The sequence below is a fragment of the Paroedura picta genome, chromosome 2 (genome assembly GCF_049243985.1).
Source record: "Paroedura picta isolate Pp20150507F chromosome 2, Ppicta_v3.0, whole genome shotgun sequence".
NCBI classification, from domain to species: domain Eukaryota; kingdom Metazoa; phylum Chordata; class Lepidosauria; order Squamata; family Gekkonidae; genus Paroedura; species Paroedura picta.
In genome coordinates, this window is record NC_135370.1 from 98,271,131 (window position 1) to 98,290,243 (window position 19,113).

At 42.4% G+C, this 19,113-nt stretch overlaps 1 protein-coding gene across 3 annotated transcripts in view; it reads left to right on the forward strand.

Moving 5' to 3' along the window:
- Positions 1 to 5,019: 5,019 nt before the first annotated feature.
- Positions 5,020 to 19,113, forward strand: part of USP47 (ubiquitin specific peptidase 47) — a 73,230-nt gene continuing 59,136 nt past the window's right edge. The window contains exon 1 of one of the 3 annotated variants that reach the window (XM_077321814.1): positions 5,020 to 5,284. In XM_077321814.1, coding sequence (XP_077177929.1) covers positions 5,246 to 5,284 — 39 coding nt within the window. In that variant the 5' untranslated portion in view covers positions 5,020 to 5,245. The remainder of the gene's footprint in view (positions 5,285 to 19,113) is intronic. The other 2 variants (XM_077321813.1, XM_077321815.1) reach the window with 2 other exon arrangements.

Below are 19,113 nucleotides of genomic sequence, written 5' to 3' on the forward strand. Positions count from 1 at the left end.
TGAGTTCGCCAGGAGCCTTGTTTACTATGGGAGAAGTACCTCTCTCGTGGGGAAGTGCTAACAATGTTCACAGCTGAAACGACTGTTGAAGAGTTTAAACTAGTTGCTATTCAAAGAATGCAAGTTTATTCATTTAAATGTTCTCATCGTTATTACAAATCCAGATGACACAAAACCTTTGCATCACTCTCACGGTCTTTACAATAAAGTTACCGCTTGACGTGCAATTCTTCTATAGACAAACTACTCATTTTGCAATGCACTAACATATCTGAACTATTGGCAGCCCCAGATTACCCATAAACCAGAGTGTAACAGGTGAATAACCTCTAAATGTTCAATGACCAATGAATCATTGAAAAATATACTTCATATTTCCCACAGATTTTACTTTTTAAAGTTATTTGAACATAATAATATTAAACTTTATTTTTGTAGGCCACCCTTCCTTGGTAGCTCATTATTCATTTCCCCAGGAATGTGTTTATAGCTGTAATTCATTTATGCTAATCAAGCCAAGATCCAAATTAATGTTATAGAATGCGGTTTCCATCAATCTATTTGTTTTTCACAAGCAATAGTTGGTGTTATTCTTTCCTTAACCAGAGTTTTCAAAATTATGAAGATTTAAAAAAAATTCTAAGCTGCTGATTTCAGATGATTGCCTGGTTCTCCAGTAAAGCTATATGATTAACTAGATTCAAAGCCCATTCATGAGAACGGGCTTTGAAAGCCCCCTCCCCCCCGCCATGGCCGCCCAGCAGACACATAGAGGCAGCATTGCCCCCGGAAGCAGCGTTTCTGGGCCCGGTGGGAAGGCCTGCTTCCCCCCCCCCCGGCAGTGGTGTGGCCTTCCCCTCGGGCCTAGAAGCACAGGCCCGAGGGGAGGGCCTCCTTCTTTACTCATGGTGTCCTGCCGCTTCCCTGTCAATTTCTGGCCTGTCCTGGTGAGGGCCTAGATTGTGCCCTCACCCAATTGGCTAGAACTGCTGTCTGTCCTGGTAAGGGGCCAATTGGAAGGCGCTTTGCCTGGGTAGATTCCCCACAGGTCCTAGATACTAGTGGCTTATGGTCTCTTTGAAGGAAATAGGAACATGCACCTGCTAGACAGTTGGGAACACTGGAGACAGCAATCCTAAGAACACATTCCTGAGAGTAAAGGTACTATGGAATAAAATGGGTCTTACTTCTGCATAGACTCATTTATGATAAAGGATAAGAGGCCAGATAGATTAATAAAGACAATATGCAAAAATATTCAAAGAAGACAAGCACAAAATATATGTTAGCCACAAGGAACAGAACTTTGCAGAAGTATGAGGGCTTTTTTTGGTTATCAGCAAAAATAAAACAGGAGTCAAATCCCACATTAGAGACAAATAAAATTTGCTCCAGTATTAGATTTTGTGAGTCAGAGCTCATTTCATGTATCTAAAACTACTTATACATTTGGTTATAATGGAGGACCATTCATTGAAAGTAGATATCAGACTTGGCCCTAGCATGTGCCCCCCCCCCCCACAAGTCTGAAGTTTTCAAACAACCAAAAGATTGAATAGCACAATTCAGTTTTGGGAGGCAGATCAGCTTCTGGGGGTAGGGTGACTTCAAATAAATCCTAAATAGTATGGGGGATAAGATGGAACCCTGTGGCACCCCACAAGCCAACAGCCAAGGGGCAGGACAGGGAAATCCCAACACTATCTTCTAACACCCCAGATAGGACTTGAACCCTTATAACATGGTGCCCCTCAAACCTACAGCTGAGAGATGGCTTAGTAGGATACTATAGCTGATAGTATCAAAGAATGCTGAGAATCTAGCAGAACAAGCAAGGTTACATTCCCCCTGTCTAGTTTTTGATAGACCAAGGCGACCAAAGCAGTCTGTGTTCCAAATCCTGTCCTGAAGTCAAATTGAAATATGGTACAGCACCTAGGGTTGAGTTGAATGTAGCCCAAGAATGTGGCCCTCACTATACAGTCAGTAACTAGCTGGACTAAGTGACTTCTCTTCATTTCTAGATGCCTCAAGGTGCCCATGTCTTTTTAAAAGAAAAAACAACCTTAACTTTAGCATGAATTTTCACAAGCAAGTAGCCTACCAAAAGCTGGGTTGAGTGCACTCTGGTTCTGAACTTGGTCAATATAACTCAGGATCTTACCTGAGTTATCTTAAAAGTTTAACCTCCGTGATCCTGTGTGAATCAGGCAAAAAAAGAACACATGGCAAATTAGAGCCACGCCTCCCAAAATTCTTACTCCTCCCCCAAATGCCCAGCTAATTCCATCTTAATACACTCATGTTAATATCCATATCCAAATAATTCCATAAATTCATACCAGAAAAGTAGATACTTTATATTTGTTTCTTGTCTCTTAAGTGGCAACTTTTTCTTTGCAAGGTCTAACATTGCTTCTGTTCATACTTCAATATGTAATTTAGCTATTGCTTCCTACTTGTGAAGCATTGCTTGTTTAACTATTGCTAACTCTCATAAGGTCCACAGCCTCTGTCCCTTCAAGAGGTTTCAGGAAGAAGGAATGTACGCCAATACTGTAGCAAATTGATCAAAATCCAGATAAATTAATTCATATTAATTTCAAGTCATAACATCATGATAATCAAACACACCCATACCATATCAAATTTGCTACTGGCTGCTTACATCTCCAACACCTATCCAAATAAATAATCCTGACTTCTATTTTAGGAATAACTCTGTTACACCTTGTGAGGCTAGGAATGCCAGTCCCCAAGTGGAACTCTGAGGATCCCCTGGTTTTACAGCTCATCTCCAGGTAACAGAGACCTGCTGCCCCTGGAGAAAGTGCTGTTTAGAGGGTGGACTCCATAGCATCATACTCTATTAAGGTCCCTCCCTGCCCATCTCTGACTGCATCTCCAAAGACTCCAGGTATTTCCCAACCCACAGTTGGCAGCCCTATGTGGGACAAGACTAGCCCATCTTGCTTTCCCTTTTACTGTAGCTGCTATCACCTTGAGTAAAATCCACCCCCCTTCTCATGAGTTGCAGAGGAAAACTCCATAGGGGAGTATAACTGTAGCATATCCAGTAGCCAAAGGATAAGACCTTGTGCAGGGTCTCTTTAAACAACTTCGTTTCTGGCACAAATTCGGGAATCTATAAAATGGATCTAAGTGCAGTAAACAAAATAAAAAAGATAGTAACTAGGTTCTTACAATCCATGGTATATCTGATTTTTGTTAGTAGCACGATTCCCCCATCCCAGGTGCATCTGCAACCATATTGGCATAACTCCCTTGTCAACCTTTACGGCAAAATGTCCAGCTGCCCTAACACACTCCAACACAAACTCCCAGACAAAGGAATAGCTCCCACTTTCAGACTTCACCCCATATGCTCCAGGGCCTTTCCCTAATCTGGGTGACAGAATTTTGGCTAAGCCCTTCAGACCTGGACCTTCCAGTCAATAAGTGTTAACACATTTTTTGCATTAATTGGAATCTAAAGGAGTATAACAGTATTTGTTGTCATACTGTTTTCTGAATTTGGATACTGAGTTGTGTATTCTAGTTCTGCAGTAGTTTCTCTTCCACAGAGTGTTGATTACATAAAAGAGGAAAAAGCAACCAGCTGTTATGTAAAAGAAGAGGTCAGCATGTGCTTCTAAACCTTTGCAATAACTGATGGCATTTAAAATGTATTTAGAGTTTGAAGGGGGGATCCTTTTTGAAAGGACCAACTGGATTTGAAAGGTTGGGAATTAAATAACAAATAATAGAAACCATACAAAGTTCAAATCACACTTCCTCAGAGCTACACTGATCCCAGCAATCCAGTTCAGCTACAGCCCATCATCAACAAGAATTAAATTATTAACTTGTTCTATTGGCTTCAATTAGATAAACAGCTCAACCTTGTTCACTCTGCAGTAATTCCTACCATGGCTAATAAGACTTTGTGATAAGTGTCACAGGCTTTGAAATACCTTTGAAAGGTCTAAGAGTGGAAAGCACTTTCCTGAGAGTTACCTACAGTTACCAACTCCTGGTGGGTAGATTCCTGGATCTTATGGGGATGGAGCATGGGAAGGGAAAAACCTTGGAAAAGTTTGATTGAGTCCACCCTCTGGAAGAACTGATCTCTGTCAGCGGAAGATCAGTTGCAATTCAAGGGTATCTACAGGCTCCACACCTTAGGCCAGCTGACAGGGGCTCATGGTATTTGGTGAGCCACAGTTTGGGCATACTTGCCCTTGATTAAACTTCACTGAATAGACCTGAATAAGATTTTGAGTTAATTTATTTAGTGTTGCAAATTTGCTTAGAATCCTAAGGCTTATTCAGTGGACATTACTACCAGGAACAAGCTAGCACTGTGCTGTCACTTTAATTAGCGTTGAAGGGTTAGGGAATTCCAACAGCAGTGCCTCTTATTTACCATGCATGTATACTGGAAAAAGTTGTACAGACATACCGGTTCATGCAAAGTCCTAAAATAAGAAAATCCATGTAATAGCTTTTATTAGGGCTAACCGCACCGACACAAAATATTGTGCAAGTTTTGGGTCTCTCGCCAAAACTCCTCAGCAAGTTGGCTGTTGCGACATTTAAATGCCAAGCGCAGAAGGCAGCCTGTTGAGACCACGCCGTTAAGGTGGAAAGCAAATCTCATTGTATTCAATGCCGCTTACTCCCACGTAAACAAGAACAGGGTGACACCTTTAAAAGACAAAAAGCATCCATGCAACGCTGCTTGGTTTAAGAAGAGACAGATCGGTTGAAAAAGCCAAGGGGAAAGCCCTGCTCTTTAGGAACTGCGAGAGGGCGGTTGGGGATGTTCTTGGCAGGGAGGCCCCGTTGTCCTCGCCGCCCTTCCTCACGCCCGAAGCGCGGAAGTCATTAGAGGCTGAGGCGCGGGCGCACTTTCCCACAGCCGCTGCCGCACACCAGCTCCGCCAGCCAGGCCGCCTCGGCCCAAGGGGCGGGGAAGGAGCCCGTGGAGCGGCGGCGTCTCGCGAGAGCCTGGTGGGCGGCCATTTTGCCATTGATTGGCGCTGGCGAGGGGAGGCGAGGGGGCGGAGGAGCTGTCCTTGCCCTCCCTGAGCGGAGGGGGGAGCAGTGCGGGCGGCACGCAGAAAGAGAAAGGAGACGGAGGAGCGCGATGGGCCGCCGCCGCCTGGCCTCCCCGGGAGGCTCCTCTTGCTGACGACGACTCCCGCTAGAGCCTGCCGTGGGCCCGAGGCTGCCGCCCCCGGCCATGGTGCCCAGCGAGGAGAACCAGCTGGTCCCCAAAGAGGTGAGCCAGGAGGCCGGGCGGGCCTAGCGCCTCAGACGCGGCCCGGGAGGCTGCGAGGAGAGGGCCCGCGGCTCGGGGGGGGGGGGGGTGGCGGCGGCTGCAGGGGAGAGGCCGCGGAGGCCACCGGGAGGAGGCCGCGCTGCGTGCGGGGCGAAGGCGAAGGCGCGTCGGGGCAGAGGGAGAGAGCTGCGCGCCCTGACAGGCGGCCAGCGGGACGGGCGGAGGGGCCCTGCGAAGAGGAAGCCAGCCTCACTGCCTGACGGGACGCCGCGGGACGGGGACGGGGGGAGGCTGTCGCTGGAGGAAGGTGGCGGAAAAGAAACGTCAAAGGAAGAAACCTCCTCGGGAAAATCTTCGCTGCTTTGCCTACCGGGCCAGGATGACTCTTAAAACTTTTGCGAGGAATGTGTAGGGAATCCTTATTCCCGTATCGTGCGTGGATGTAAATATATTGGGGTGCAAGGTTCAGTGGAGGCCATAAAGCATTTCCCTTTGAACATAAGGGGACTTCTTTTCTTTTAGTGTTTATGGGTGCGGTTGTAGTCTCACTGTAGGCATACTCAGAAATTCTTACGAACTTTAAAAGGGGATTAGACAGATGAATGGAGAACACGTCTAGCAGCGGCTGCTAGCCATGGTGACTGAGCAGGAGGCAAGATCAGGGGCAGTCCTTGGTCTCTATGCCCCGTTGTTGGTCTTCCATAGTAACTGGTAGGACACTGGACTAGATGGACCATTGGATTGATCCAACAAGGTTCTTCTTGTGTTGTTAAGTTGTCACTGGACTCAAACTTTGTTCTGGGGCTTATCATGTAAGTAGGAATCTTGTGGCGTGTCAAAGACCAACATGTTTAATTGTTAAGATGTCACAAGGCACTATTTATGCTGCAGCCACTCAATATGACTGTTCCAACCTGCAATATTAAAAAACAATTGTGGCAGATATGGGATGAAAAGTTACAAGAGATACTGAAGAGAGGAGTAGACAACATAGTCTGTCTAGGTTGCTGATTCGCTACCAAATGTTCTATGCTTAAAGTAACGTTTTCCAAATCTGTTTGCCCATCATGGAACCTGTGTGTTGCAGAAATTTTTTGGAGATACTCTAGAGTTCATGTGGTGCTGTGTCTGTCTCACCTGCGAACAGAGATTCAAGTGGGTAGCCCTGTTGGTCTGAAGTAGATCAACAGAGTCCAATAGCACATTTAAGACCAACAACAATTTATTCAATAAAAAGTTTGTCATAAAATATATCTTGTTATCTTCTAACTGAGAAAGCTCTTGTAGTTTTCCAAGGGACCTCAGAGAATTTAGATAATTTGGGTAGCATTGGCCTTCAAAATATGAGTACTGGTTTTTGTACTCTTAAGGAACTTGAATGTTCTGGAATGAAGTTGTTGAAATTGCTAGAAGAAAGAATTATATAAGTGAAGGCCATGAATTTCATGTTCATGAAGGCCATGAACAGGCTGGCAGTATTTTTCTTTGCAATATTTGCAGTTGTAGAAGATGGAAAGGTATGTTTGTGTCTGTTTGTATGTTTGTTAACAAAGTATTTGAAAATCTCCTTTATATTGCATGCTTCCCATTTTATAATATAATCTGCAATCCTCCAAGTTTCTGTTATGTCTTATGCTGTAATGTAAAGATATGTTTTTTTGGAAATTTTGGAGCTATGGGAGGAATAATGTTTTTTTCCCCAGGAAATTTAATGAAAAATTTAAAATTAGATGTCTTTACAGATTGAAAATCCATTTTAATGCTCTGATCTTCCTCATTTTAAATCCCTGAAAGATTTTAAAAATACCTCCAGGACACTTCTGACATGCAAGGATGTATTCATCTAATAACTTTTGGAAAAGCATATTTCATTTGACAGTATTTGGAAATTGCATTTTCTTAAAGAATTGTATCCTCAGTATTTTTCAGTATTTGAACTGTATTTTAGAATTTACTCATCCTCATAAGTACAATAATTGCAATGATTTGGTACTTTACATTAACATAAAAGTCTTCATAGTATATAGTTTCTAGAAATAATATTGAATGAATACTTTGCCATAAACATATTATCATTGTAAAAGGAAATATTCCATAATCCATTTTTACAGGGGAGAAAAGTTTCAGAAAACTGCTTCCTCCCCCAAGTTTCCCATCTTTTTCCCCGGGACTTCCTTTTTCTGGTAATGTGGGAACATGCAGTATGTGTGAGTTCTTTATGGGCTAATGGCTTTTGCACAAGTATGCATAACCTGCAGTTTAGCTAGATGAAACCCTTTAAGGCAATTTTTGTTTCTACTGAGTCTAATACCTGCTAATTGTGATTTTTGAGGAAGAAATTGATTAAACCTTAGGAATCCTGCTTCCAAACCTACTCACTAAACATTTTTTAAAAATGTCCTAGGTCACACTCTTTGAGGGCTTCAAAACAGATACAGAGCTTCAAACATACTGTCTTCCCAGCCCTCCAGATGCTTCTGAAAACAGTTGTTTCATATTTTTATGGATATTACAAGAATGGGGGTTGAGAGATTCAGTTGTCATTCTATGGTTAGTTCTACCTATGGAATTTGAAGACCATTGCTGTTTGTGCAGAGTAACTTTCCAGAGTCACGTCTTATCCTTGTGTGTGATACTATACAGCAGCAGTCTGCAACCTTCTGGCTGCTGCGGCCCGCTGCTGCGAAGTAAGGGGAGAGGGCGGCCCGGGCCCCCGGGCACGTGTGGCAGCCCCAGCGCAAACGTGCATGTGTGGACTTGCTGCACGTGTGCATTTGTATCCGGTGGGGTGCACACACGGCAGCACTGCGCATATGCAGAACTGCCGCGCGCGAGCGTTTGCGGTGCCGCTGGACGCAAACGAGCATGTGCGGCAGTCTGCACGTGCGCGTTTGCGCCGCCGACATGCCGGTGGCCGCGGCTCCCTTTCCCCACCCCTCCAGGCCGCCAGCAAATCAGCCGCCGAAGCGGCCGATTAGCTTGCGGCCCGGCAACCTTCTCTTCCCCCCTCCCAAAGCAAGAAGCTTGCCGGGACGCAAGCTAATCGGCCGCTTTGGCGGTAGATTTGCTCAATGCCTGGCGAGCTTCTTGCTGTTGGGGGGGCGGGAAGAGGGAGCCACGGCCTTGCGCCGAGGCCTTCGTGGCCCCGTGCCGGGCTACGGCCCGGGGGTTGGGGACCACTGCTGTACAGCACCCTCACATCTTTTAAAAAGGAGTAGTGTTGTTGGCCTTATAAAATTAAATTAAAATAATAATATTAATAGAGCTGCACTGTAAAAAATAGTTCATAGACTTACTTGGATAAATGATTAAGAGCTGTGGTATATATTAGTTTGTATAGGTTGCTGTACGTAGGCTCCTGCTATGTAATTTTGCATCATTTCATGAGTCATATTACTGCTTATGCTTCGCTTCAGTTCTGTTTTTAGATTTCTGGTTGGTTGCAAATTTCTACAATCCTAATCTTGTTGTATTGTTTATTAATATATTTTTACTTTAAAAATATGACAACATAAAGGGCAAAAAAGAGGAGGGATCATACAACAAGCCATATATAATAAAACCTCTAAAAGTACCATGTATATAGATGAAACAGAAAAGAGCTCTCTCTCCAATATTTCCTTTACAATCTCTGAGACATTCTCCATAAAATACAAAAGTCCCCACCTCAAACACTCCAAATTTCAAACTTCGCAACTGATATACTCTACATGTTCTGTATTATACATCTCATAATAATTTCTAGATACTGGTTATAGCTTTCAATATATCAAAGTGCAAAAGAAAATATAAAAACCAAGAGATTTGTTGTTCAAAATCCACTTCCTTTTACATTTATATGTGAAACTTATTCTAATTCTGCTTCTGCATTGTAATATATTTATATGCATTGAAATTCTTTTATATACAGCTTTTAAATTGTTTCTCCTGAGTTTGTGTCCCTATATAAACACTTCGTTCCTATTCAGATTTTGAAATTTATCTGCATCTCAAATAATAATAATTTTTTTCTCATTAAGTTTGGACAGATACCTGTTTTCTGTTTTGCTGCATACATAATTTTAGCCACTGTAACCATTGTACCACATAAAATCGTGACCATACTTTCAGCAGTGTTCTGGCTCTCTGATTGGCCCTCGGGGTGAGGCCCGCAATCAGGGCCAACAACAGGCCATGGAAGGCCAGTCCCATGTGATGAGACTCTTATGACTGCCACTGACCTCCTTGAGACTGCCAAGCCTAGGGAAGGTCAACCACCTCCACCATGGAGGTCCTGCCGCTTCCTTGCTGGTGGGGGGTGAGGAAGACTGGCAGCTTTTATGCAGAGGCCCTGCCACTCTTGCCTGCCTCTTCCTTGCTGGCGAGGGCACAGAAGGCGGCTTCCTCCTTTGCAGAGGCCCTCCCAATCTCACCCACCTTCTTGATACCAGTGGAAGTAGGGAAGCTGGCCACCTCGTTCGCAGAGGCCCTGTCACTGTTACCTGCCTCTTCTCCCCCTTCTCCTCTGTGGTGGTGCAGAAGACAGCTCCCCTCCTCCCCAAAAGCCCTGCTGTTCTTTACTGCTTGTTTGCTGCTGCCGGAGGCTGGAAATATTGGATGCCATCTCTGCGGTGGCCCTGCACATCTTGCATGCCTCCTTCCTGTTGGCGGGGGTAATAAAACTGGCCTGCCTCCCCCATGGAAGCCCCACCAGTCTTAATGACCTCCTGGCCAATGCCAACAGGTGCCACATCCCCCATGCTTTCTTCACTCACTTCAGCTTCACATTATAAGGGCTGGGGGGGGGGCAAGTACCATCCTGTAGCCTGGTTTTAGAATATTTAGATATGTCTTCCAAAACTTTCAGTAATTTGTTGGACAATATTTCTAATAATAAGAGCATCTTGTGGCGCAGAGTGGTAAGGCAGCAGACATGCAGTCTGAAAGCTCTGCCCATGAGGCTGGGAGTTCAATCCCAGCAGCCGGCTCAAGGTTGACTCAGCCTTCCATCCTTCTGAGGTCGGTAAAATGAGTACCCAGCTTGCTGGGGGGTAAACGGTAATGACTGGGGAAGGCACTGGCAAACCACCCCGTATTGAGTCTGCCATGAAAACGCTAGAGGGCGTCACCCCAAGGGTCAGAAATGACTCAGTGCTTGCACAGGAGATACCTTTACCTTTACTTCTAATAATATATTCTTAGGTTCCATAGGGAATTTACATTTTAATATTTTTTGGAGTTTCCCATGCATTTACTTTCAATATCTTTGTGCTTTTTTAATGTCCACCACATATAGTAAAAAATTCCTTCTATATCTTGACAATTTCAACTTTTTCTGTTGTATATTTTTAATCTGTTTTCTCAATATCCTTTGGATTAATATACCATATGAAAAAAAATTATACCAATATTTTCTTAACACCTGAATGGCTGAAAACTTAATTTATTTTCCCCATAACCATTCCCTTTGGTGCATAGGTACTTGTTCTCCAAAGTTCTGCATCTTTTTAATCATACATTTTTTCCTTTCTGCTCGCAACTTAAGTATACATTTAATACAATAAATTATCTTTTTGTTTTGTAATCAGCTGTTTGAACACAATCATCTCATTTAAAGCTCCACCTTCTATGTTGATGATCTTCTTTAGTCTTGAAACTGATAATATAGAGCCAGTTTGGTATAGTGGTTAGCAGTGCTGACTTCTGATCTGGCAAGCCGGGTTTGATTCTGCACTCCCCCACATGCAGCCAGCTGGATGACCTGGGCTTTGCCAAAAGCACTGATAAAGCTGTTCTGACTGAGCAGTGGTATCAGGGCTCTCTCAGCCTCACCCACCTCACAGGGTGTCTGTTGTGGGGAGAGGAAAGGGAAGGCGGCTGTAAGCCGCTTTGGCCTATTATGCATGGCTGCTGAAATGGCGGTTGGCGGTCTCATGGAAAATGCGGAGGAGGAAGAAGTGAAGCAAACCGCAAATGCACGGGATGGAACGCAACAGTGGCAAAACCCAGAACAGCTGCTGGCTGTGGCCAACGAGGCGGTGATGCAGAGCAAACAGGAAGGGAGGCAAGCACGGTGCTGACCGAGGCTGGGCCGCCCAGGATGGCGGCAATGGCATGTGCAAGTGCAGGCTCTGCCGGCGGAACTGAAGGACACGGAAGGGAAGAGAGCAAGTATACCCAGAAACCTTGTATACCACAGACCTCCCCGATTATGCACGTGGCCACTCTGGAGCCACTTCTGGTTGTGCCCTGGTCACCCGGGAAGCTCCACTTTCTTTCGCGTTTTGCTAACACAGCTTTTTCAGCAGCATACATTGACCCTGTGCCTGGTTGCCACCTGCGGCGTGTATTGGTGATTTTAGCCTCCGCCATCCCACCTCGAATGTGGACCTTCCCCTCCGTTCATAATAGGCCTTTGAGCCTCCTTCGGGTTGAGAAAAGCGGCATATAAGAACCAACTCTTCTTCTTCTTCTAGTAGGCATTCAATGTTGATTCCTTCATCATCTCTAGTATTTTACCAGAACTTGAATTTCCATATTGTACAGTAAAAATTCACATTTAATTCTTGTATTCTTATCATGATAAACTTGGAGAATTTGGAGGGCTCAATATGTTCTGATGTGTGAACCATATTCTTAAAAATCCATCTATAATGATATCTCCATTTGTGTATAATGACACTTAGGATTGATTTCTTTATCCATAAATAATTGTGTATACCTTCATCTAAATCTGCGGATTCATGTTTTACTAGTCCTTGTTATATAGGCTCAAAGCGGCTTACAGTCGCCTTCCCTTTCCTCTCCCCACAACAGACACCAGGGTGAGGCTGAGAGAGCGCTGATATCACTGCTCGGTCAGAACAGTTTTATCAGTGCCAAGGCGAGCCCAAGGTCACCCAGCTGGATGCATGTGGAGGAGCACAGAATTGAACCTGGCATGCCAGATTAGAAGACCGCACTCCTAACCACTATACCAAACTGGCCCTAAGAAGTAGGGTGGTCAGCCTTTGCCAATAAATTTTGCCTCTACTTTATTCTCTGGTGTTATCAGAATCTAAGTGGAGTCTGAATAAATCAGACCAGGTCAGATAAGTGGAATCACTTATCAATTTGATTTCACCTGTAGATTACTTCCCTTTCTTGGATTTATTGTTGGATGTATAAAGTAATTACCTCAATTGCATCCCTTTTTGATATATAAAATGAATCAAAGGAAAGCAGAGAAAAATATCCTGTTACGTCTTCCCAACCCATTGTATTGTTTGGCTGAAAGTACATAATGTAATTATTAGTTAATTGCTGTTACTACTTTCCTCAGTGTATCCAAAGAAGTGTGCAGGCATATGAAAGCTTATACACCCAGAATAAAACTTTGTTGGTATTAAAGTACTGTACTCAAACTTTTATGACAGATTTATTAAATTTTATGTTCTGTTTATAAACTAGTTTCTTGGACATAAGCACTGAGTGGAATATACTGAGACATAAATTCTTCATTTTATCTTGAATCTCATACTTTGTGTTTAGAACTTATTCTGCCTTGTGTTTAATGGGAAAAGGGAATGATGCCATTGTGTGTTTAATCATGAAAACAAAGATGAGCAAGATGGGGTGTGGAATGCCTTAGGGCAGGGGTGACCAAACTATGGCTGTCCAGATGTCCATGGACTACAATTACCATGAGCCTCTATCAGCATGTGTTCATGATAATTGTAGTTCGTGGACATCTGGAGAACCATAATTTGGTCACCCTTGCCCTTCGGGTGTGGAATACATTTGAAAATGTTTTAAGATTCTGAGCTCTTAGCAGGTGTATACAAATTTATAGCAGTTTGTTTCTAAGGTAATTTTTTTCACAGTACTAATGTAAAGTAGTATCCCATATATTTGGTGGTGTTAAAATACTTTAATAGAAGAATATTTCTTGACGTAAGAGATGATGTAAAATGTAAGATGAATCTGGCTCAAAATTACAACAATAAAAGGTATTCCCCCCATCGACTTGTTTTTTTTAATTGAAATAATGAATATTTTTCCATTTGTAAAGTGCCCCCCCCCCATATATCAGTTCTGTAATACTGTTCGCAAAAGTAGAATATTGTCACAACAACCATACCTAGAAATCTAAATTATAGGAAGTTCTTTGATATATTTAACTTTTTATATAATGCCATAGTAGAATATGTACAGATTGATGGGGAATCTTCATCAAAGATCAGTAACTTCTAGATAAGTTACTTAATAATGTTTGAAGAATATGAAACTTTCATTTCTATAGGTTCAAGCCTTGATACATTTTCTTTGCTTCTTGGGGTCAGACTCCTGTTTTAGTCTTCAGGATTTGCATTTTAATTAATGTGTTTTCTAATTATTGGTGTCAAAATCCTAATTCCAAAACTGTTTTTCATAATGCTATTAATGTCATAACAAGTATTATAATATATAAATATGGAGTAACCCCAGTTACCATATCCAAAACAAGCTAACCCCTAACCCAGGGACAAAAGTATTTCAAGCTATTCCATCTTCTCCCAGCACGTTAACAAGATTTGTTCTGTCTTAGAAGCAGAATGTGGACTAGGAAGAGCATCAGAAATTAAATATTGTTAGCTAAGCAGCACAGAAAAAAATCCAATGAAATAAAATTTAAACAGCTTTCTAAAAGTTGTTCGGTCTGTTCCTGGAGGATGCACAAGGTACCAAAAATTCCAAATCTACCTATACTAGCTGAACTTCTTCCTGATTTCTCACAATTTCATTATTGCTTTCACAAGTTCATTTTAATTGAATATTAGAATGCTAAGATATGAAATTGCATCTCACCAGCAAATGGTTAAAAGTTGGGAGCCACTGTGGTGTAGTGGTTTAGACTAGGTTCAAATCCCCATTCTGCCATAGATGAATGCTGGGTGACCTTGGGTGAGTAATATTCTTTCCGCCTAAACTACCTCACAGGTTGTTGTGAGGATAAAACAGGAGACGAGAATGAAATAAGCAAATTTGTCTGTTAGGTGGGGCACAAATGAAATCAAGCAATGACAAGTATTTTATGTCTGTTGCATACAGCAAAACATATTCTGATTTGAAATAATAAATGTATTGCTGAGTATTGCTATGAGACCTACAATAAAACCATTGCTGATAATTTTAGGCACAGCAGTGAAATTTGTAGGTGTGATGGTGACCTGACACCTGGGATTTTTTGTGCTCTTTATAAATAAAATAGTTTAACTGTGTTATCTAAATAATGATATGTAAATACCGGATTTCTGTTGCATTGATTTTATTATTGTTGCATTGATTTTGTGTGTGCAGCACTGTTGCAGTTAGAATCCTGCTGGAAGCAACCTAAGACAACTTCTAACATCTAAAAGTGCTTTTATATAATAGTTCATCTGCAATTAATCCCTGTGGAGTAGTTTAGAAGTTAAACACTCTTCTTTTTCTTTAAAATATTTACCATGGCTTGGATGATTGTAGCTTTAGAAACCAGGGGGAAGTTGTTCAGTTCCAGCCAGTTTTGCCCAAGCCATGTTGAATAGGAACTGAGAGCAGCCAAAATATTTCTCAGAGAGTGGTGGTATTAGTAAGGTTGCCAACCTTTTCACTAGTTAGAATCATAGAGTTGGAAGGGGCCATACAGGCCATCTAGTCCAACCCCCTGCTCAACGCAGGATCAGCCCAAAGCATCCTAAAGCATCCAAGAAAAGTGTGTATCCAACCTTTGCTTGAAGACTTTCAGTGAGGGGGAGCTCACCACCTCCTTAGGCAGCCTATTCCACTGCTGAACTACTCTGACTGTGAAAAAAATGTTCCTGATATCTAGCCTATATTGTTGTACTTGCAGTTTAAACCCATTACTGTGTGTCCTTTCCTCTGAAGCCAATGGGAACAGCATCCTGCCCTCCTCCAAATGACACCCTTTCAACTCTTTGAGTGCGGTTCTCTAACCAATTCCCTATCCACGTAACTATCTGAAAATCCAGATTGCAGTCCTAGTTCTAGCAGCCTTTTCACATCAGTTTGATATGCCCCAAACACAGGGAATGTTCTTTACCTCCATGACACAAAAATCTTCCAATCCTTATTCCCATACATTAACTTTCTTATAAAGGGAGAGGACATCTTTGTCCAGGCCTGTTAGCAACCTTAGCTATTAGTGAAGATGTTTTGACTGGGAAATTGTAAAGGAATAATTCCTTTAGGAATTAGCAAGGAATACTGGGCTGGAAAAGAAGGGCAGACTTGGAGATCAAGTGGAGTTAAAGTTTCAGCTGTCAGGTTTGGCGAGGTGCAGAAACAGGAAGACTGCATCCTCTATGTCAAATGTCAAGAGAGAGTGGAGAAAGAGGATACAGGAAGTACCTAAAATTAGCTGGTGGTGTTTGTCTAGGCAGAAAACTAGAGCCTGAACTTGAAACAAAGTGACTAATAAAGGTTGAAGTGAGTAGCAGTCTGTACTTTGGATATGGCTCCTGGGTAGCATGCTTGTAACAAAACATCTTGACAAAAATATTCCAAGCAGGAATGGGGCAGCATGATGATACCTGGCTTCCAAGTGTTTTGTAGGACTAGACCATCAACAAGCCCAACTGTAGTTGGGAGGCTTGTATGTCTTCAGAGACAATCTTAAAAGCTTTTTCCTACATTGCAGCTCTTCCACACTGCCCCCAACAGCCTCTTAAATATCAGAAATCATTTCTGATGTGTTGTTAAGAAAAGCACTCACTGCACATTTCTCTTAACAAGTGCTCATGTGTTGGAATTCTGTATATGAATTTCCACTTAATGGGGCTCAAAATTCTGGTCTGCTTAGATATTCTAGAAATTAAGCTTATTTATTCAGTCTTGTTAAATGCTGGTATCTAAATCGGCTCTTAGCCTCCAAAAATTGGGGTTATGCTAAAAATTTCTGAGCCTAAATAAAAAGCTCTAAGCTTATGAGACTTTCAATTATTGTGGCTGAAAACTAGGTTATTTGTAGTACTATGGGTCCTTGCTGTACACTATACTGTCATAGGAATTAGGAGTGATCACAGAAGAATCTGAAATGAGGAAACCCCAGCACTGTTGAAAGCATGGGATATATCCTGCCATAGACTAGAATAAATTCCTCGGTTTAAGTGATCTCTTCCTGGAATAAGTTTTCAAGCTTTGCTCCCTGGAGTGATACATGCCTTATAGTTAGTTGGTTGTTCAGTGCTGAAGATTGGCTTTTCTTTTCTTTTTGTAGGCCTGATTACAGCCATAATGTTTTTGGGTCCATGGAAGAATACAGATTTGGGGGGAAATTGAAATATTTTATATCATCCTTATACTTACTGATTTAACAATACAAAATGCACCATTTAAGTAACTTCGCATATTAAACTACTATTTGGGCCAGTCCCAGCCTAACTTACCTCACTGGGTTGTTGTGAGAATAAGATGAAGAAAAGACTGATATAAGCATCTTTGAGTCTCCAAAGAGAAGAAAGGTGATACCTAAATGAAGTAAATATATTCAAAATCATCCAGTGAAATGTGAAGCTGACATTGTGTGACTGGTCCAAGGTTTCCATGGCAAAGTAAGAATTCCAACTTGGTTTTCCCCGATCTTTATCTGACACTCAAACTACTACATCATATTGGTTCCCATGTCATTTACATCTGAGGACTGAGCTTGGGGAGACTTGTGCTTTAGATCCCTGCTCATAGGTGACCCTAGGCTCAGAGTAAGACAGCATGACAGTATGGAGAGGGAAATGCATGATAGTCTCAGCAGCTTTGTCCTGCCCTCACACCCACCCTCCCTTTTCCATTTCCTGCTCTGAGTAATTTTTTTTAAATGACATAGTGTTACAGCATGACTGCAAACTTAGATTGTCAGTGGTGAAATAAAATCTTGTTTAAAGTGTCCATGGTCTTTTTGGGGAAAGGCAGGGAAAAACACAACCCCTTTTCTGTTTTCTGGAGGTGGGGAATGAGCTGGGAAAGAGGGGTGGGTGATCAGGCTGCCTTATCCTGTTTTTTAAAGTATAGTCTTTTTACCAAACTTCTTTGAAAGACAAATGAAGGCAGAATGGTCTCCCCTTCCTCCTTCTAAACAAGTCAGACCACATTTTTACACTGAGTGAGCTATAGATACGTTGTTGGTACTATTGGTGGATGCATCCATTGGCCCAGTCCATATTCAATGTATACCATCCATCCTGACCCAGACAAATAAATAGGGCAGAGTAACATGAGAGCAAAGAGTCCCTCCACAGCTACAGCAAACTTGGCTGCCCCATTAGAATCACAACTTATGCCAGCTGCCCCATGTCTGGGAGGTAAACTCTAAGTATTGCCACAGGAGGTGGACACAAACTGAAAATGAATTCTGGAAGAGACAGAGTCAAATATCATACCAGCATCTGGTCTAGGGACGGGGGAGATAACTCTGCAGGCAGGAGGAGACAGATGGAGTGCAATGACAAGGTCTGAGCTAATTACTCTCAGCATTCCATAATTCAGGATACATATGTCCATTAAACTTCAGTTTTGATATATTTATCTCCTTCACTATGTTACACCCTGGAATTAAATCTAAACAAATGGTAACCTTATAAACTTAGCTTGTTATTCCTGTTTGGTTGGTGAATCTGTTAAACATCTTCATCATTCTAATTTCCTGTTCACCTATATGTATGGACTATGTACTGTGGAATGAGCTCCTGGAAGTGCTGAGGGACCTGCGGGAACTTTTTGCGTTCTGCAGGACTTGTTCCACCAGGTCTATGATTGAAGCCAGGGCATGGAAGATCAGATGGGCCCCCGTGGAAGACACTGCCGCCATTCCAGATTATCACTGCTGGTAACTGTCAACAGATGTAATCTCCTTGGCGCACCGAGAGGCAGCTGCTATGGATTGGGGAGGTGTGTGTGATAGTTTTGCCGCCGTAATTTAATGGGGATTTTTAATGGGGATATTGTATGTTTTTATGTGGGGGTTTTATCTTGTAACCCGCCATGAGACGGCTTGCTGTGATTGGTGGGAAATAAATCTAATAAATCATAATAATGCCATTTCATTATATCTGAAGCTTATTTATTTCAGTTTTATTTTATTCTCTGCCCTCTCTATGGAGATTGAGTGTAGATTACAACAAATGTGAAATTATTATATAAAATAAAATACAAAAACGGCATTTTACATTCAGTTAAATAAATTGTATAAAATTATAACAGAAATTAAAAGCCCAGTTTCCTCTGTTAGGTCATACGAACCTTTCCCTTCCTCTCCACACAACAGACACCCTGTGAGGTAGGTGAAGCTGAAAGCGCTCTGACAAGACTACTCTTTGAGAACAACGCCAATAGTACTTTGACTGGCCCAAGATCACCCAGCTGGGTGCATATGGAGAAGTGAGGAATCAACGTGGCTCGCTAGATTAGAAGCCCACCACTCTTACTAACTAGACTATGCTGGCCAACTGACACCCCAGTAGAGATTATGAAAAGCCTGGTACTGTACATTTGTGACCTGGGCCTTCATAAATAGGGAGGTGTCCAGAGTCACATTCAGACTTGTCAGTTGCTGAAGTTATTAGTTGAATTTTGTCAAGAGCTAGGAATTATAGCAACCCATCTAAGGCATGCCAGAGGACCTCTGTCTTAACTGGATTTAACTTCAGCTATATCCACTTGAGCCAATCAGCCACAGCCTCCAAACTGGCCAAAGAGTCTGGCAGAGTAGAAGTATGGCCATCCATCAACAGATATAGTCTGGTGACGGAACCTTAAATAAAACTTTGTTGGTCTTGAAGGTGCTACTGGAATAAAACTTAGTTCTGTCAGTATAAGATTGATAGTGGCAGTTTTTTTGG